The 16,194-nt window shown below is 42.9% G+C and overlaps 1 protein-coding gene across 1 annotated transcript; it reads right to left on the bottom strand.

The window, feature by feature from the left end:
- Positions 1-12,459: 12,459 nt before the first annotated feature.
- On the bottom strand, positions 12,460-16,022 carry tdrd6a (tudor domain containing 6a; the record flags this gene model as incomplete). Its single annotated transcript, XM_083642975.1, has 2 exons — positions 12,460-12,506; positions 12,668-16,022. 2 exons carry the CDS (start codon positions 16,020-16,022, stop codon positions 12,460-12,462), a joined length of 3,402 nt encoding a protein of 1,133 aa, XP_083499101.1.
- Between the last annotated feature and the right edge of the window lie 172 nt (positions 16,023-16,194).

The raw sequence follows: 16,194 nt of genomic DNA, 5'->3' as shown, positions 1-16,194 counted from the left end.
ATGCATGGGAGCACAAGGTGCCTCCTCCTGTAGGGCATAATCTCCAGTTTCAACTTCCTGTTCTGTACAAACATCTGGGAAGACAAGTCACAATTGCACACACACACATTCACATTGTCAATCTGTGAACACAAACAACCACATTTGCTAAATGCTTCTAGACCCAAAATTCCCATTTGGCAGATGCTTTTATGCAAATCGAGGTACACGTGAGATTGTAATACAACAGATTAATCAAGGATCTAGTCAGACAACGAGGGTAAGTTCCATAATTAGGATTCACACACACCAAAGAATTGTTGCAGCGGAAGCAAACAGGTGGACAGCAGTGATGCATCCTGCACCTACAATGTAAGAGAACAACAAAACATGCAACTAAATCAAAGAGTCCAAATGAACAGAAAAAGGAGTACTACATTGTGCTTGCATGGATTTTCATTCAGTATTACAATCCATGTAAATGTAACAAAAATTAAACATACACATACATTAAAATGGAAATTAAAAGTTGTTAGCAAGGATTATGTTAGTGTGCATGGTAGGGCTGGGCAATATAATCGATACGGCAATATATCGCGATATTTTATTTCCCAATACTGTATCGATACTTGGACGCCAAGTATCGCGATATAAAAAAAAAAAAAAAATTGCAGGCCATGCCATGCCTCTGCATCTGGTGATTCCCACCCCTAATCGATACTGTATCGATATTTCCCATATCGACCCAACACTCAGTAGTTTTGACTAAATTTGTCCACTAACTTATCAGTATAAAGTGATGTACATATTATTACACTACCTGGGTGGTACAGTGTGTTGTATCTTTAGCTCCATTATTTAATTTTGAGTAAATTCTGTAGAATATCGCAATATGTATTGCATCGCAATATGTGACACCAGCTGGCGAGAGGGACCGTAATTCGGCCGTGGCCGTTCTTCACAGCAGAGCGTCAAAAGTATTTTCTTGAAAAAATGTTTTTTTTTCTTTTTCCCAATAGTACAAAATATATTATTTGAACTATCCATTCCATATAAAATGAAGACGTTTTGGGGTCATTAAATGCGTTAATTTTGTAAAATAAAAGTCCCTGTTTTGTCAAGGAGACGGGAGTGAGCCAGGCTGTGTCTTGGATTTGCATAAGTAGTATCGATTGGGTGTCGGCCGGCCTTTGTTTCTATCCGCCAATCACGGCGCGCGATAGGACGCGCACCAGCATAAATATTCAGTAGCCACCTGAGCTGTACACAACATCAACATTCAACAGCTGACTGAGACTGAGACAAGATGGACAAGCACCAGGCGAAAATGAAGAAAAATGATTCTGCCGTTGCTGCTCTCCTCAACAAATTCACCATTCCAGGTGGAATGGACAGTGAAGAATTGATGAATTCGTATGTCCTGGATTACATGACCGGCGGCACACAGGGCGCTGATGAAAGCGACGATGAGGACGATGAAGAATATTTTCCTGAAGACGTGGTGGCAGATCCAGACCCAGACGAGGCGGAGATCATGCCCGACAGCGCAGTCATTGAAAGCGTGCAAGAGATTTTAACATCAGTGGATCCCATAACCGTGGACACAGATTATGATCAGGAAATCGAGAAAATACGGAACTTTGACTGCAAATGCCAGGCCAGGCGTAAAGAGAACTCTATTCACCAGCCAATCTCCTGCAGTAAGAAACTTTGTGACAACGTCATTTACAACACGAGGCTGGATTACTCTGCTATGTCGCCAGAATGTAGAGATATCGCTATTATGGCTGTGTATCACGCTTTGACGAATGATTCTGACATGACTCAAGCCACAAAGCAAGTGAATAAAAAGCGACAAAAGAACCGAACGCAATACATGGTTAAGGCGACTGTTGTTTGCCGTGAGACCTTCTGCTTTGCGTTTGGGTGAGTTTCATATCTATCTTAACTCGTGTGTGTGTGTGTGTGTGTGTGTGTCTGTCTGTCTGTGTGAGATAGTGTGAGAGCGTGCCCATGTTTACAGTACAAAGATAGTATGTTGCAAGAGAAGCGTGTAGAGCTGCCATCTTCATGGCATTGTTGGTCATTGTCAAAATGGCGGCAACCTATGTGTGCAAACGTGCAGACCCGCCATGTTGGGTCGTCTTTGTTTGTTGCGCGCCAAAATGGCGTTCGCGCTATTGTTTTTCAGGACTGAAATTCCGACTCTTGCATTAAATACTCTTTGTAAGCTGATAGTCGCTAGTGTTATTCTAACCTTGCAAACAAACAAGATTTAGTTTATTGAAAGAGTTTATTGAAACAGATTGAAAGTTTTGAAACAGTCTTTGTTATATATCGTGACATTTATAGCCTAAGCAAGGGACAAACATTGCAAACTAGCTTAGGCTATAATGTCAGGATAAAGACTGTTTCAAGACCCAGCCCTGCTCCGGGGGGGTTTGGCAATGCCACAAACGTTTTTGAGCTTTTGAAGTCAAAGTTCTTTTGATATTTTTTTACTTAACTTTTAGTTAAGTAGGACTGGTGGTTTAGTTAAGAATGTCATACGAAACCGACCTGGATAGCAAGGCACTTCCTGTCGTGTTCTGTCGTTTGTAATTTTTTTTACTTTTTACTTCTTTTTTTTCTTTTTTTTTGGTGCATTAACATTAAGGAAATCTATACTGATGTCATCCAATCAATGCTGATAATGTATGCTAATAGATAAAGGAGTGAGGATAATACAGTACATGCTTTGAATTCCTTAGTTTTAGCTATGCAGTGTTCTAAGCAGACCAGATGGCATGCAGCAGATGATAGAACGCTCATCCATAAGATACTTGAGACTTGACTTGGACTTGTGACCAAAGACCTGAGACTTGACTTGGACTTGTGACCAAAGACTTGAAACTTGACTTTGACTTGCAAAAAATGACCTGTGAGCATCTCTGGTATTACTGAATATTGGTTTTATATTAAATGCCTTTTGTTATAATAAATGCCTTTTTAGGATAATATTTTTGTAGTTTATTTTCACATTTTCACTGACTGAATGGTATATGTTTTCTGCTTACAACTTTAAGGAAAAGGTCAATAGTTCTCAAACTTTCACATCAAAACTTCACCTAAAAATAGACCGCAGACCCCCATTTTTGCTTTTAGATATTTTAGTACAGAAATGTATGACACCCATGACCATCTATTATTCTGTTACTTATGGATGGAATAATAGTGGAATAATAGTGAAAATAAATTACCCACAGTTGTGTGCACTCTCTCTCTCTCTCATCTGTCATTCTCAGTGACAGAGACTGACTGCTTAATGGTTTGGGAGTGGTCAATGTAAATGAGGAGCCATTGTTAACTCCCCCCTGCCTGGCTCATCCAGGTGTGAAAAGTTCACAATCTTTGAGAGGGGTTTTCTCAGGTTTCTTCTCCCCAGACCTTCCCAGATTGTGAACAATCAAATAAGCATATCTCCTTCAATTTTTTTCAGATTACAATGTGTGACACATCATTTGAAAGCTTACAGTCTGCCATTTCAGAATCTGTAAAAATCAGAAAAATGCCCTAGGCCTAATTGAGGGTCAAAACACCAGCTGGTGTCACATATATCGTGATACAATCGTATCGTGACCCAAGTATGGCGATACGTATCGTATCGTGAGATCCTTGCCAATACCCAGCCCTAGTGCATGGTGATATAATGCACACTGATATAAAGTGTGCATGGTGATATAATGCACACTGATATAAATAACTTGTGTACCTGCTTTGATTCTTCAGATGTCAGATCAGAGGTCAGATCAAATGACTCTTTGAGCAGGTCAACATATGCCTTGAGACCAACATCCTCCTGGGGAGCCTTTAGAAAAAAAAGTGAAGTAACCACAAGTCTAATTATAACACAGATAATGTGTACTTGCATCCATGTCCATTTACCCTATGTACTGTGCATTAAACACATTCAACTCCTATGTATGTCACATGTTCCATGCTAACCCACCCTGAGCTTCAACTACATCACTCAACTTCAAATCCAATAGAAAATAGTTGGAAATTGAAGTGTCATTGTCATGCAAATTACCATTTCCTCTGTTGCCATAGTGATAACAGGGTCATCACTTGCAATGATGTCCTCACTGTCATCTCCTTGCTCATCTGGGTCTGCAAATAAAAAGGGAAAAAGCAACATTGATATGGAGCAGTGCCATAGACACAGCTCATTGACTAAATAGCTGCCGTTTGATGACAGCAATCTGTTGCTTTCCTACCAAGCTAACTGTGTGGTAAAACACCACAAATGCAGTTTACATAGGCCAAGTACCGGTAAAAGAAATATCAGTATGGTAACCGTTAAAAGATTTGCATTCAAAATTCTAATAAGGTTAACACATTTAAGGATTTGCCATTAAATGTCGAGGCATCCAAATTCAAGTATAGTCCATCCTACCAGCAATCCTATACATTTAATTGTACATACATATGAGTCTTCCTTCGTCATTTGCACTGCAAAAATTTCCGTCCCTCTACTTGCGCATTTGTGTTGATTTTGTTTGTAATCTTTGCGAATTTGCGAAAATCTCCACTGTGTGAACTGAACGCCCAGTTACAGACAACGCAACTATCATTGGCATGCGTTTTTTTAAATGTACCATTTTCATCAACATTTGCTTTATGCGAAAAATACTTTTTCTTCAGGTAATTCAAAGACGCTAGCATCTGCAAGGGCTACATATGCAGTAGAGTAAAAAGAAGTGGTTTTCATTTTAAAAGAAGTGGATTCTAGTATAATATACCAAGAAATATGAAGAGTATAAAGCCTCCTAGTTTCCATCTCTGGGAATACGACGAGTGCTGTCAGTTGTAGTCCCGAAAATGTCAGAACAATCGAGTCAGTCCAAACATGCAGCCAACTTACCATCCTGAGACTCTGCATGAGGTAAGGCCCTATCGTCAGTCCTGTCATCATTACCACACTGAAAACAAGCACAGACAAGACGACAGTGATTAATGAGGTAAATGAGAGGTGACACTGCAGATAGTCTCAACGCCAGACCCATGAGAGTTCTTGCGCTGATACACTACGTTACTGCATGCTGCAGAGCTCTCTCTGGGTCTGGGACACTTTCCCTCAGCCGGCTGGTTATGGGAGGGAACCGTTCACTTGGCCAGTCATATTGCCAGTGGTGGATTCAGTCCTCCCCAATCAGTAACGACTTTGCGAGCAGACAACACGGGAGGCGCAGCCCATTTTTTCGAACCGCTCTGTCATCGGTGCTACGACCTGTCACTCATTCAATTTCAACCCGCCTTCAAAAACCAGCAGTGGCTGTGAAGTGTCACAGACTCACTTATGTAGTATGCGGAGCACAGCGATTCAACGTAATATTTGAGTCTGGGGAGAGACTACACTGCAGGTAACATGCTGGTTGCATCATTCCACTGACCTGCTCAGGCTCTGGTAACACTATCTCAAAGACACTGTCATGGTTAACCATCATCTCAGTGTCACGATCATCCAAACCAGAATCTTTATCCTCATGATGAGCCGGTGTCTCTTCTTCAATCATCCAGTTGTTCTAAAATGAACAGATCATTGATCACTGTGTGTAATACAGACCATGTCAATGGTCAGTTTCAATATTTAGTAAAGTACTTTCATTAATTCAAAAATGGTTCTATATACAATCAACAGAACATGGTACAGGTACACTTCTATACAAACCACTGCAGTTCCATTCCATTACCTTGTTATGCATGGGAGCACAAGGTGTCTCCTCCTGTAGGGCATAATCTCCAGTTTCAACTTCCTGTTCTGTACAAACATCTGGGAAGACAAGTCACAATTGCGCACACACACATTCACATTGTCAATCTGTGAACACAACCACATTTGCTGAATGCTTCTAGACCCAAAATTCCCATTTGGCAGATGCTTTTATGCAAATCGAGGTACACGTGAGATTTTAATACAACAGATTAATCAAGGATCTAGTCAGACAACGAGGGTAAGTTCCATAATTAGGATTCACACACACCAAAGAATTGTTGCAGCGGAAGCAAACCGGTGGACAGCAGTGATGCATCCTGCACCTACAATGTAAGAGAACAACAAAACATGCAACTAAATCAAAGACAGTCCAAATGAACAGAAAAAGGAGTACTACATTGTGCTTGCATGGATTTTCATTCAGTATTACAATCCATGTCAATGTAACAAAAATTAAACATACACATACATTAAAATGGAAATTAAAAGTTGTTAGCAAGGATTATGTTAGTGTGCATGGTGATATAATGCACACTGATATAAAGTGTGCATGGTGATATAATGCACACTGATATAAAGTGTGCATGGTGATATAATGCACACTGATATAAAGTGTGCATGGTGATATAATGCACACTGATATAAATAACTTGTATACCTGCTTTGATTCTTCAGATGTCAGATCAGAGGTCAGATCAAATGACTCTTTGAGCAGGTCAACATATGCCTTGAGACCAACATCCTCCTGGGGAGCCTTTAGAAAAAAAAGTGAAGTAACCACAAGTCTAATTATAACACAGACAATGTGTACTTGCATCCATGTCCATTTACCCTATGTACTGTGCATTAAACGCATTCAACTCCTATGAATGTCACACGTTCCATGCTAACCCACCCTGAGCTTCAACTACATCACTCAACTTCAAATCCAATAGAAAATAGTTGGAAATTGAAGTGTCATTGTCATGCAAATTACCATTTCCTCTGTTGCCATAGTGATAACAGAGTCATCACTTGCAATGATGTCCTCACTGTCATCTCCTTGCTCATCTGGGTCTGCAAATAAAAAGGGAAAAAGCAACATTCATATGGAGCAGTGCCATAGACACAGCTCATTGACTAAATAGCTGCCGTTTGATGACAGCAATCTGTTGCTTTCCTACCAAGCTATCTGTGTGGTAAAACACCACAAATGCAGTTTACATAGGCCAAGTAAAAGAAATATCAGTATGGTAACGTTAAAAGATTTGCATTCAAAATTCTAATAAGGTTAACACATTTAAGGATTTGCCATTAAATGTCGAGGCATCCAAATTCAAGTATAGTCCATCCTACCAGCAATCCTATACATTTAATTGTACATACATATGAGTCTTCCTTCGTCATTTGCACTGCAAAGATTTCCGTCCCTCTACTTGCGCATTTGTGTTGATTTTGTTTGTAATCTTTGCGAATTTGCGAAAACCTCTGCTGTGTGAACTGAACGCCCAGTTACAGACAACGCAACTATCATTGGCATGCGTTTTTTTAAATGCACCATTTTCATCACATTTGCTTTATGCGAAAAACATTTTTCTTCAGGGTTTTTCTTCAGGTAATTCAAAGACGCTAGCATCTGCAAGGGCTACATATATGCAGTAGAGTAAAAATAACTAGTTTTCATTTTAAAAGAAGTGGATTCTAGTATAATGTACCAAGACAGTATAAAGAAATATGAAGAGTATAAAGCCTTCTAGTTTCCATCTCTGGGAATACGACGAGTGCTGTCAGTTGTAGTCCCGAAAATGTCAGAACAATCGAGTCAGTCCAAACATGCAGCCAACTTACCATCCTGAGACTCTGCATGAGGTAAGGCCCTATCGTCAGTCCTGTCATCATTATCACACTGAAAACAAGCAGACAGACAAGACGAGTGATTAAATGAGGTAAATGAGGAGTGACACTGCAGATAACATGCTGGTTGCATCATTTCACTGACCTGCTCAGGCTCTGGCTCTATCTCAAAGACACTGTCATGGTTAACCATCATCTGAGTGTCACGATCATCCAGCAGAACCTAGAAATGAGGTCATCAGAATGGTCATCATAATGGATTATTGGAACATGACAAGGAGTCATCCCTTCTTCCTCACCACATCTTGCTTGTCATCTCACACGATGTAAGTTGCTTGTTTACAAGTTAACAACTTTGTCAGTGTTGCGTAACGTTACATTAGCAAGCTTACCTCGTTGGCTTGAATGTTGACAGAATTTGCAAAACAGCTCATCGTCTGAGTCATAAAAGTCATTAGGATACTGCTCTCCACTCGCTTTTTTGACAACGGTAAAGGGGGAGCAGCTGGACGCTTCGATATTCTTGTGGTTTTGTGAAGTAGCATGGAAGCGACGTACGTAAACAGGCTGGAGCGACGCCCTGTAATGTTTCCTCTCCACAAAACGTTTCATTCCGTGAACGAGGGTTTCTATTGCTCGTGTTGTTTTGGTGTCGTTTATGGCGTTCAAACAGCGTTTAGGTGCTTTACCACCACCTTCTGGATTCTACGTATTCTTCGTGTAGCTGCACGCACCGAACCGTGACGCCCATACCGTGACGTCAAGTGACGAATACACGTACCGTCCGTGACACCCCTAGTGTGCGTGTGTGTGAGACATCACTTTCGGGACAACCGGGACACAAAATAGAAAACAAACAAACATTGCCCACATGCTCCCTTTTATAAACTAGCAATCTTGCGTGCTCGTTTGCGGCCTCGCCCACCCTGCAGCTCGCCCATTTCGCTTCACATACGCAGCTTCGCTGCTGCTTGGCCTGCAATAGCCTCACCCAGGAAGGATAACATCACTGATGACATCACAACTGAACTGGAAGGATGACATCACTGATGACATCATCACTGAACTTATAGCCTCAGCCACAAAGGATGACATCACGCGCACGGGTGCCCTTTACACCCCCTGAAAGTTTCAGCCCGATCGCACGGAAAACGGCATAGCTGTGGCCGGACGAAATTCTGCTCTCACACACAGACACTTATCAGTCTTATTAGTATAGAAGATAGATAGATGCATAAAATAATGTACCGTACATGGTTAACATAAGTTTATGAAACAGCTAACTTTGTGTTCAGCAAGATAATCTTCACTAACTGGGAAAAGAAAGCGGGCTCACGTAACTCCTGTGTTGGTCTCCCTCCATTTGCTTCCTGTCGGCTTCAGGATTGATTTTAAGATTTTGTTAATTGTTTTTAAGGCTTTAAATGGGCTGGCGCTGTCCTATCTTGCTGATCTCCAGCACCATCATACTCCAGCCAGAGCTCTGAGGTCAACTAACCAGATGCTCTTGGATGTTCCGAGATCTCGGCTCAAAAACAGAGGTGACCGAGCCTTTGCGGTGGTTGCCCGCAGCCCCCAAACTTTGGAACAGCCTACCTATCTATGTAAGAACTGCGCAGACCCCTGACATTTTTAAGTCACTGCTGAAGAAGACCCATCTGTTCCCTGATCAGTTTTCTGAAAATCGCTGTTACGTGGTAAGGAAGTGCAAGAAGTGCTAAGATCCAGGTCTTCCGGACTCATTTCTGCTGTACTCTATACAGAGTCATTTTAAACTTTTTAAACAAATATTTCTTCCTTGTAGCATAACCAATATTTGATCATTTGTGCAGGCTTATACAAAAATCTTACCCACCCATTATGCTACAGTACAAACCTTTCAGCTGACCATGAAAGGACAAATAATGGCTTCTACAAAATATGCCACATAACTCAATATTACATTTCATCTTAATCACCTTTGTGTGCCAACCCAGACTTTGAAAATAACTAAACATTACCGAATACTTGGGATCCTTACCAGTGTGCAGTCCGTTAAATTCTTCAAGACCCTTGCTTTGCACCATGACTTGCCAACAGGTGACCAGACCACACAGGTAGAACCAATAGGGAGAAATTTGGCAGCTCTCAGTTGACCAAACTCTATAAACACATAAAATGAGGGAAAGGGAGAGCAAGCCAAATTAAATCATGTTTCATATGAAAGGTTGTGTTAAAAGTCTGTATGTGCACCTAACAGTTAACACTACTGACACACCAACCATACTGTACAGCATATAAGCATGTGAAATAATAAGCATGCTACGAGACAATTTCATGCTACATGCTGCATTATGTTGCTTTCTGCAGTTAATTTCAATTTCATACAGCATTATGGGGTTGATTTTTCTTGAACTCTGCTGTGTTCGAGTTTAATATAATTTCACATCATTCACACCTGTAATCATTTTCAAATTCAGTATTATTAAATAGCCTGCGGATATACATATTGTGTAGAATCAGAATTGTGCAACTTACCAGAATCTTTCTTGATGCCAGAGTTGTCTTCCACATTATGGGTAACCAGCTCTTGAGGCAGACACTCCAACACAATCAAAGTATCAGAGCTCATGTTCATGTCATCTTTATGTTCATGTTCCCCATCTTCATCAGGCATCAGAATCATGGTCTTAGAGCTGAAGGTCATGTTCATGTCATCATCATGTTCATGTTCCCCATCTTCATCAGCCACCACAATCAAAGTCTCAGTACTCAAGGTCTTGTTCGTGTAATCATGTTCATGTTCCCCATCTTCATGAGCCACCAGAATCAAAGACGTAGAGCTCAAGGTCAAGTTCATGTCATCATGTTCCTGTTCCCCATCTTCATCAGGCAGAGGTAACATGGATTGTTCTTTGCTCATACGATATGCCATTAAAATTTGACAAAGCTTATCGCTGGGTTCTGCTTCAGATAGCACAATAGTAGGGACTGTCATCACCACTTGGTTGGAAACCATTTCAGTCAGTCTCTCTCTCTTTGTCACTGGAGATTTGACAGTCGGATTGTATTCTGAAGCAACTGGATCCATATCTTCCTTTTGGGCATCAGTAGAAGACTCCGATCGAACAGAACCGTCAGAGCAATCACTGTTCTTGAGACTACTTGCTAGCTCTGAGGCCTCACTTGTTACACAAGGGGTAACAAGCTCTGTGTGTTGCCCAAAACAAACAGTGCATTGCTCTTCTTTGTGGTCTCCCTGAGCGTCAGGCATTGCAGTCTCTTTCACAGCTGAATCACATGGGAGTTGTGGTGTTTTGTATGAAGTGGAGAGTCCAATGGCATCAGGTTTGTTTTCTTTTGGAGAGCTCTTCCAGTGAGCATTCATTGTCTCATTTATCTCATGGCCTTCACATTCCATCTTGACAGAGCATCGAATCTGGCCTTGTTCTCCTCTTGTTACTTTAAGAACCGTCAGCTGTAATAACTTGTGTAGTGTGAGCTCGATTAACTCATCTACTGCCCCGTCGTCCCAGGAGCCATGTGAAGGATCAAAGCCTTCAAGCTCACAGAGAAACGCAGGTGCCAGCGTTTCAACCAGTTCAAGTGGCATTTCCCTCACATTCCTCACGTTGACTTGGGACTCATTTCCATAGTCCACAAAGAGAACTGACAGTGTGTCTTCATCTTTGCTGATGACCTCTGCACGATACCACTGCTCATCTTCTACATAAAGGGCAATGCATGGGCTGCCAGGGTAGAGAGAGTTTATATCAACAGGCTTGTAATGTGCTGCATTCCCTACTTCTGAGATACTTAGTGTCATCTTATCAAGTTCTTCTGAGTCAGCAGCAGACTGACACCAAAACGACTGAGCGCTGTCTATAGTTGTGACGTGAGCCTCAAACTTCTGTCCCTCAAGGAAGTCATGTTTGAGGTAGCACAGAGGACAGGAGTTCAATCTGGATTGCACTGGTGCCATCGGTCTGCTGGCAGAGCTCTGGGGAGGCTTTTCCTCCACTTGTCCATGTTTCTCAGTTGGACCTTTACGAGGTAAATTACATCCGACATTCACACCACTTTCCTCAAGGCTGACTTCCCACACAGATCCCGACTCCCTGATAAACTGGCACTTCAGCTCCTTGTCTCCGTTACTCCCCATGGCTTTTTTGAAAGTTGACACAACTTCTGGATCCAGCACTACCTCTTTTCCAAAAGCTGCAGCTTCACTCAGCATACAGGGTGTGCTGTACGCAGGAAATTGCAAGAAGGGTTTGTCTAGCCTGTACATCTTGGAAATTGGCATCTCTGATGTATTTCCAAAGTCAACAAACTCAACGAGAGCCATTGAGTTTCCACGGATTTCTCTTACAACTGCACGATACCACGAAGAATCCTCTTGGAACTCTGCCTGAACAAGGTCACCTGGATGCACATCTTTAACGTCGATAGCTTGGGTGGTTGACTGACAATCATTGAGTTTTTCCACAATTGAGATTATGTCATCCTCATCTTTGACCAATTGTACGTGGAAACTCAGTGGGTTGTTGCAGTGTGAGACAAATACATCTGCTTCCATACCTGACGTTATGGATTTTGAAGGCAGGTCTGTGAGTTTAGGGATGGCTTCAATCTCGAGTTCTCGGGCCAGGTCATTTTTCTTGAGAGATTCTGTGCCAGGTAATGTGGACTTGATGAACCGTTTGGCGGCTGTTGGAAGACTTTGTTTTATTGGTTTGGCATGGGCCTCCTCTGGGTCAGAGTAACTTCCCATAGTGCTTGGTGTCCTGCCAGATAGCCGTCTTTGCTGTGGAGGTTTGTACAGTTCTAATGGCAGAGCTTTGGTTTTCAGACGACTCTTTTCTCCAATATGGTATAATGGCTTTGGAGCATTGACTTGGGAAGATTTTGTCTCATCTCCCATTGGATGTACTGGTTTTGGGGCAGACCCCTGGTTTGTCTGTGGGATTTGCCCATCATCTTCCATTCGATGGACTGGTTTTGGGGCAGACCCCTGGTTTGTCTGTGGGATTTGCTTATCATCTTCCATTTTTGTAGCTTGTTTTACGATGGCCTTAGTCTTTTGTGCATGACCTGCAGAGACCTCAAGTGCTCTCCTACCCTGGGAGACAATCATCTCTTCTCTGTGCATCTCAATCTCAAACTGCCTCTTGATCCTGGAATTGACTTGAGTGCTTCCATGATACAGCTCAACCAGCAGTTTACCATCAGGTTCTTTGGCCACCACTAGCGCTTTGAATGTCTGTTGTGTCGCATGCCTCTTAAACCAGCTATTCACCTCACTTGGAACATTGGCAGGCATGTCGGAGAGACAACACTCAATAGCTTGCATAGGGACAGACATGAAGTCACTGGCCTCCTTGGGAACTGGAAGCAAGTTGGATTTGTCCACCTCAAGGGTGTCACCAAAATCCACATAGTGAACCCGGATTGATGGCTGTGTGGCCTTGATCTGTACCCTATACCACTGCCCATCAGTGTATTTGGCAAAGCACAGAGTTCCATAGACTGTTGGGAGCTTTGCATTCTTAAGATGGTGACACAGATTGTTGACTTTCTCGGTGAGATCGTCCACCACATCAGCATCCCTCTGGAGCTGGCAGTAGAACTGATGGACACCATTCACACATGTCACTGTGACCATTTCTTCTCCCCCTACTTTAATGTTGTGTGTTGAATAGTAGCACGTGTTCAGACGGACACAGTGCCCAGAGGCTTTCTTGGGAGGACTGCTGTTGAGATGAGCCATACACATGGAGAGACTTTCAAAGGGAGTTTCTAGATCCACAATGTTGTAAGCCACTTTCTGCTCATTGTGCATGATGGCATATATGGTGCACTTTAAAGTCGCATTGCTGGACCAGGCATCCTCCACAAACGCCTTGAACCGAGCCATTGCTTCCTCGCCCCAATCATTCATGGTCGACATGCGGTTGTACAGGCTGCATCGAAAAGCTTGACCTTTCAAATTCAGGAATGCTGGGCATATTCTCCTTAGGTCATAGATGGAGACTGTCTTCATCTGGCCATAGTCAACGAACAGCACATCTGCTTGGGGCGCCACATGTTTGCGAATTATAAGGGCTCTGTACCACAGGTCCGTATCTGGATGGCGAGCAACACAAGCCGTTTCCACAAAAGGTTCAAACTGACTACTTTGGTAGCAAGTCTGTATGTCTTGCATAAGTAGTTTAAGGTGCAGTTCATTTTGCACTTGTTGGCACCAGAAGTCATTTGGGCTTTCATAGTGACACACCTCGACGTCAAGGGCACTTCCTATGGGAAACATGTGCTCCGCAAAGGCAGTGTTTCTGCCAGGTGGGGTGGGCCAGGTGGGGACAACAGTGTTTTGAAATGGGAAAGAAAGCCCACTGTCGTTGTTCCTGCATTTTTCAGAGAGTTTGGTACCAGGCTTCAGTGCTGCAGGGAGAATAGCAGGTCGCATGGTCATCTTGGCTTTGGGTTGTTTCTGTTGCTCATCCTCCTCAGCAAAGCCAGAACTGCACATCATCTTACTGACATTTTGCTCTCCATGTGCTGCAGGATCTGTCATATGAACAACATAAGCACCGTCGTATTTTGCTGTCACATGTACATTTACAAATTTATTTTTTACTGCTTTGGTGAGAAATGCAGTGGCACTCTGGTTCCATCTCTCATCTTTTGGCTTTACAGCAGCCAGCCTACATTTCAGTGCGAGGTGTGGCAGCTTTTTGAACCTGTCGGGAAGGGTCCTGATGCTACTCCTATCAATCATTTCAGTGTTCCCATAATCAACAAAGAAGGCGTTGATTTGGGTTTCACCCACTTCAGACAAAGTTGCTCTGTAGAAATCGCCGTCTGCTGCCCTGGCAGCACAGTAAAGGCCAACTGTTGGATTTCTCACCACATCTTCATTGACTGAATCCCTGTACAGATCATACATGTTATCAAACAGTGTATGAAACTCCTTTGCATACTTCTCTGTTTTAATCCAAAGCTCTGATGGACTGGACACATGGTGTACACATGCCATGTGGGAGGAGTTAAGAGGGAGGTCTTCAACTGGCAACGTTTCGCCCTCTGTTCCCTTCACAGCCTGCACAGAAGTCGATATACTTCCTTGACATTCTTCAACTTGACGCTGGCCTCTCTCTTTAGTGCTGTGGATGGCATAATCTCCAAGTGATTTTTCACACTCCAGCAAGCCACTTTCCTTAGAGCCGAACAAGTTGTTAATATGCGTGTTTTCATCTCCATAGAGAGTAACATAGTGAACGCCCTCTGAGAGGCTTTGGTACTCAAATTTGGCGATCACCGTCTTGTACAGGAGTAGGGTCTTGAGATAGTCAATATGGGTGGGTGTCCATCCCACACCTTTGTCAGTGACTCCATGGAGGGAACAGATGTAAGTCACAACAGGCATCCTGAAGAACTCTGGAGCCAGTGGTCTTACATACTGCTCGGGAACAAACTGTTTTGTTCCATAGTCAACATTTAGTACTTCCACCACCTTTTGTGTTGGGAATACCTGCTGTAAAACAGACCGGTACCACCTACCATCACTTCCCCTTGCAGCACATGGGGACCCAAGCATATCAGGAGTTACAATGGAAGGGGCCCGTCTGCCCTCATAGTGCTGGGTGATCTGCTCTGTGAGTTTCTTCAGCTCTTGCGAGAAAACCTTCAACTGGCAGAAAACCCGCTGTGGATTTGTCACTTCTGTGATTATCACAGTCTCTACAGTTCCTGTCAACAGCTCTGGATACATGAAAAGCTGTTGCTTGTGGATTCGCTCACCTGATCCCACAGGTTTGGAGTTCTGCTGAGTCTCTGGGGACGCTGCACATGTACTGTGGTGCTGCTGCTGCAGTGACCCAAGTACATAGTCCTTGAAGCATCCTGTAGACAACTGCTTGGCAAATCCCATCTCAAACATTTGTTTAGATATGCATGGGATGTGCAGGATGAATGTTCGGTGGGGCACCAGTACATCTTGGACGCACGCATTTACAGATTTCCCACAGAGGGATTTCAGAAACTCCATAGCCACTGGAGACCAGTAGTTCTCAGGCGATCGTGGTAACGCATTAGCCAGCACGCAGAATTCCACTTCAGGTGGCAGGTAGAAGTACTCTTTCTTACCCCACGCGAGCATGCTTGTGGTGGCGCTATATGTGCACCCTTTGTCAATAAGGTACACACTATAATTCGAGTCATTTTTGGATACTATGCGGGACCTGTACCAAGTATAATCCACCTGAACCAAGCAATGGTCACCAGGATTTCCTTCAGACTGATGAAATATGTTTCCGGGAGACTGAATATCTTTTGCCAAGTACTGGTAGTCTGCTTTCTTTTCCTGGCTAAAATTGCCCCAGAGCTCCACAAACAAACAACGAGGACTCAAGTTGACCCTGTTTATGAGAACTGTTACATCTGTTCCTGGTGTAGGGAGTCCAGGGATTGAAGACATTTTGGTGCTTTCAAGAATTCCAGTTGTCCATCAGTTGTTGGCCTCATCAACACAGCTTACATGTTAGCACTGGGTATATCTGGAAAACATGCATGCACACACACACACACACACACACACGGAACAGACATGGTTAATTTCTGTAGTGACTAGCAACTCATTTCACCACAGA

The sequence above is a fragment of the Poromitra crassiceps genome (assembly GCF_964638095.1).
Source record: "Poromitra crassiceps genome assembly, chromosome: 9".
NCBI lineage: Eukaryota > Metazoa > Chordata > Actinopteri > Beryciformes > Melamphaidae > Poromitra > Poromitra crassiceps.
This window is presented reverse-complemented; position numbering and strand designations above follow the sequence as displayed.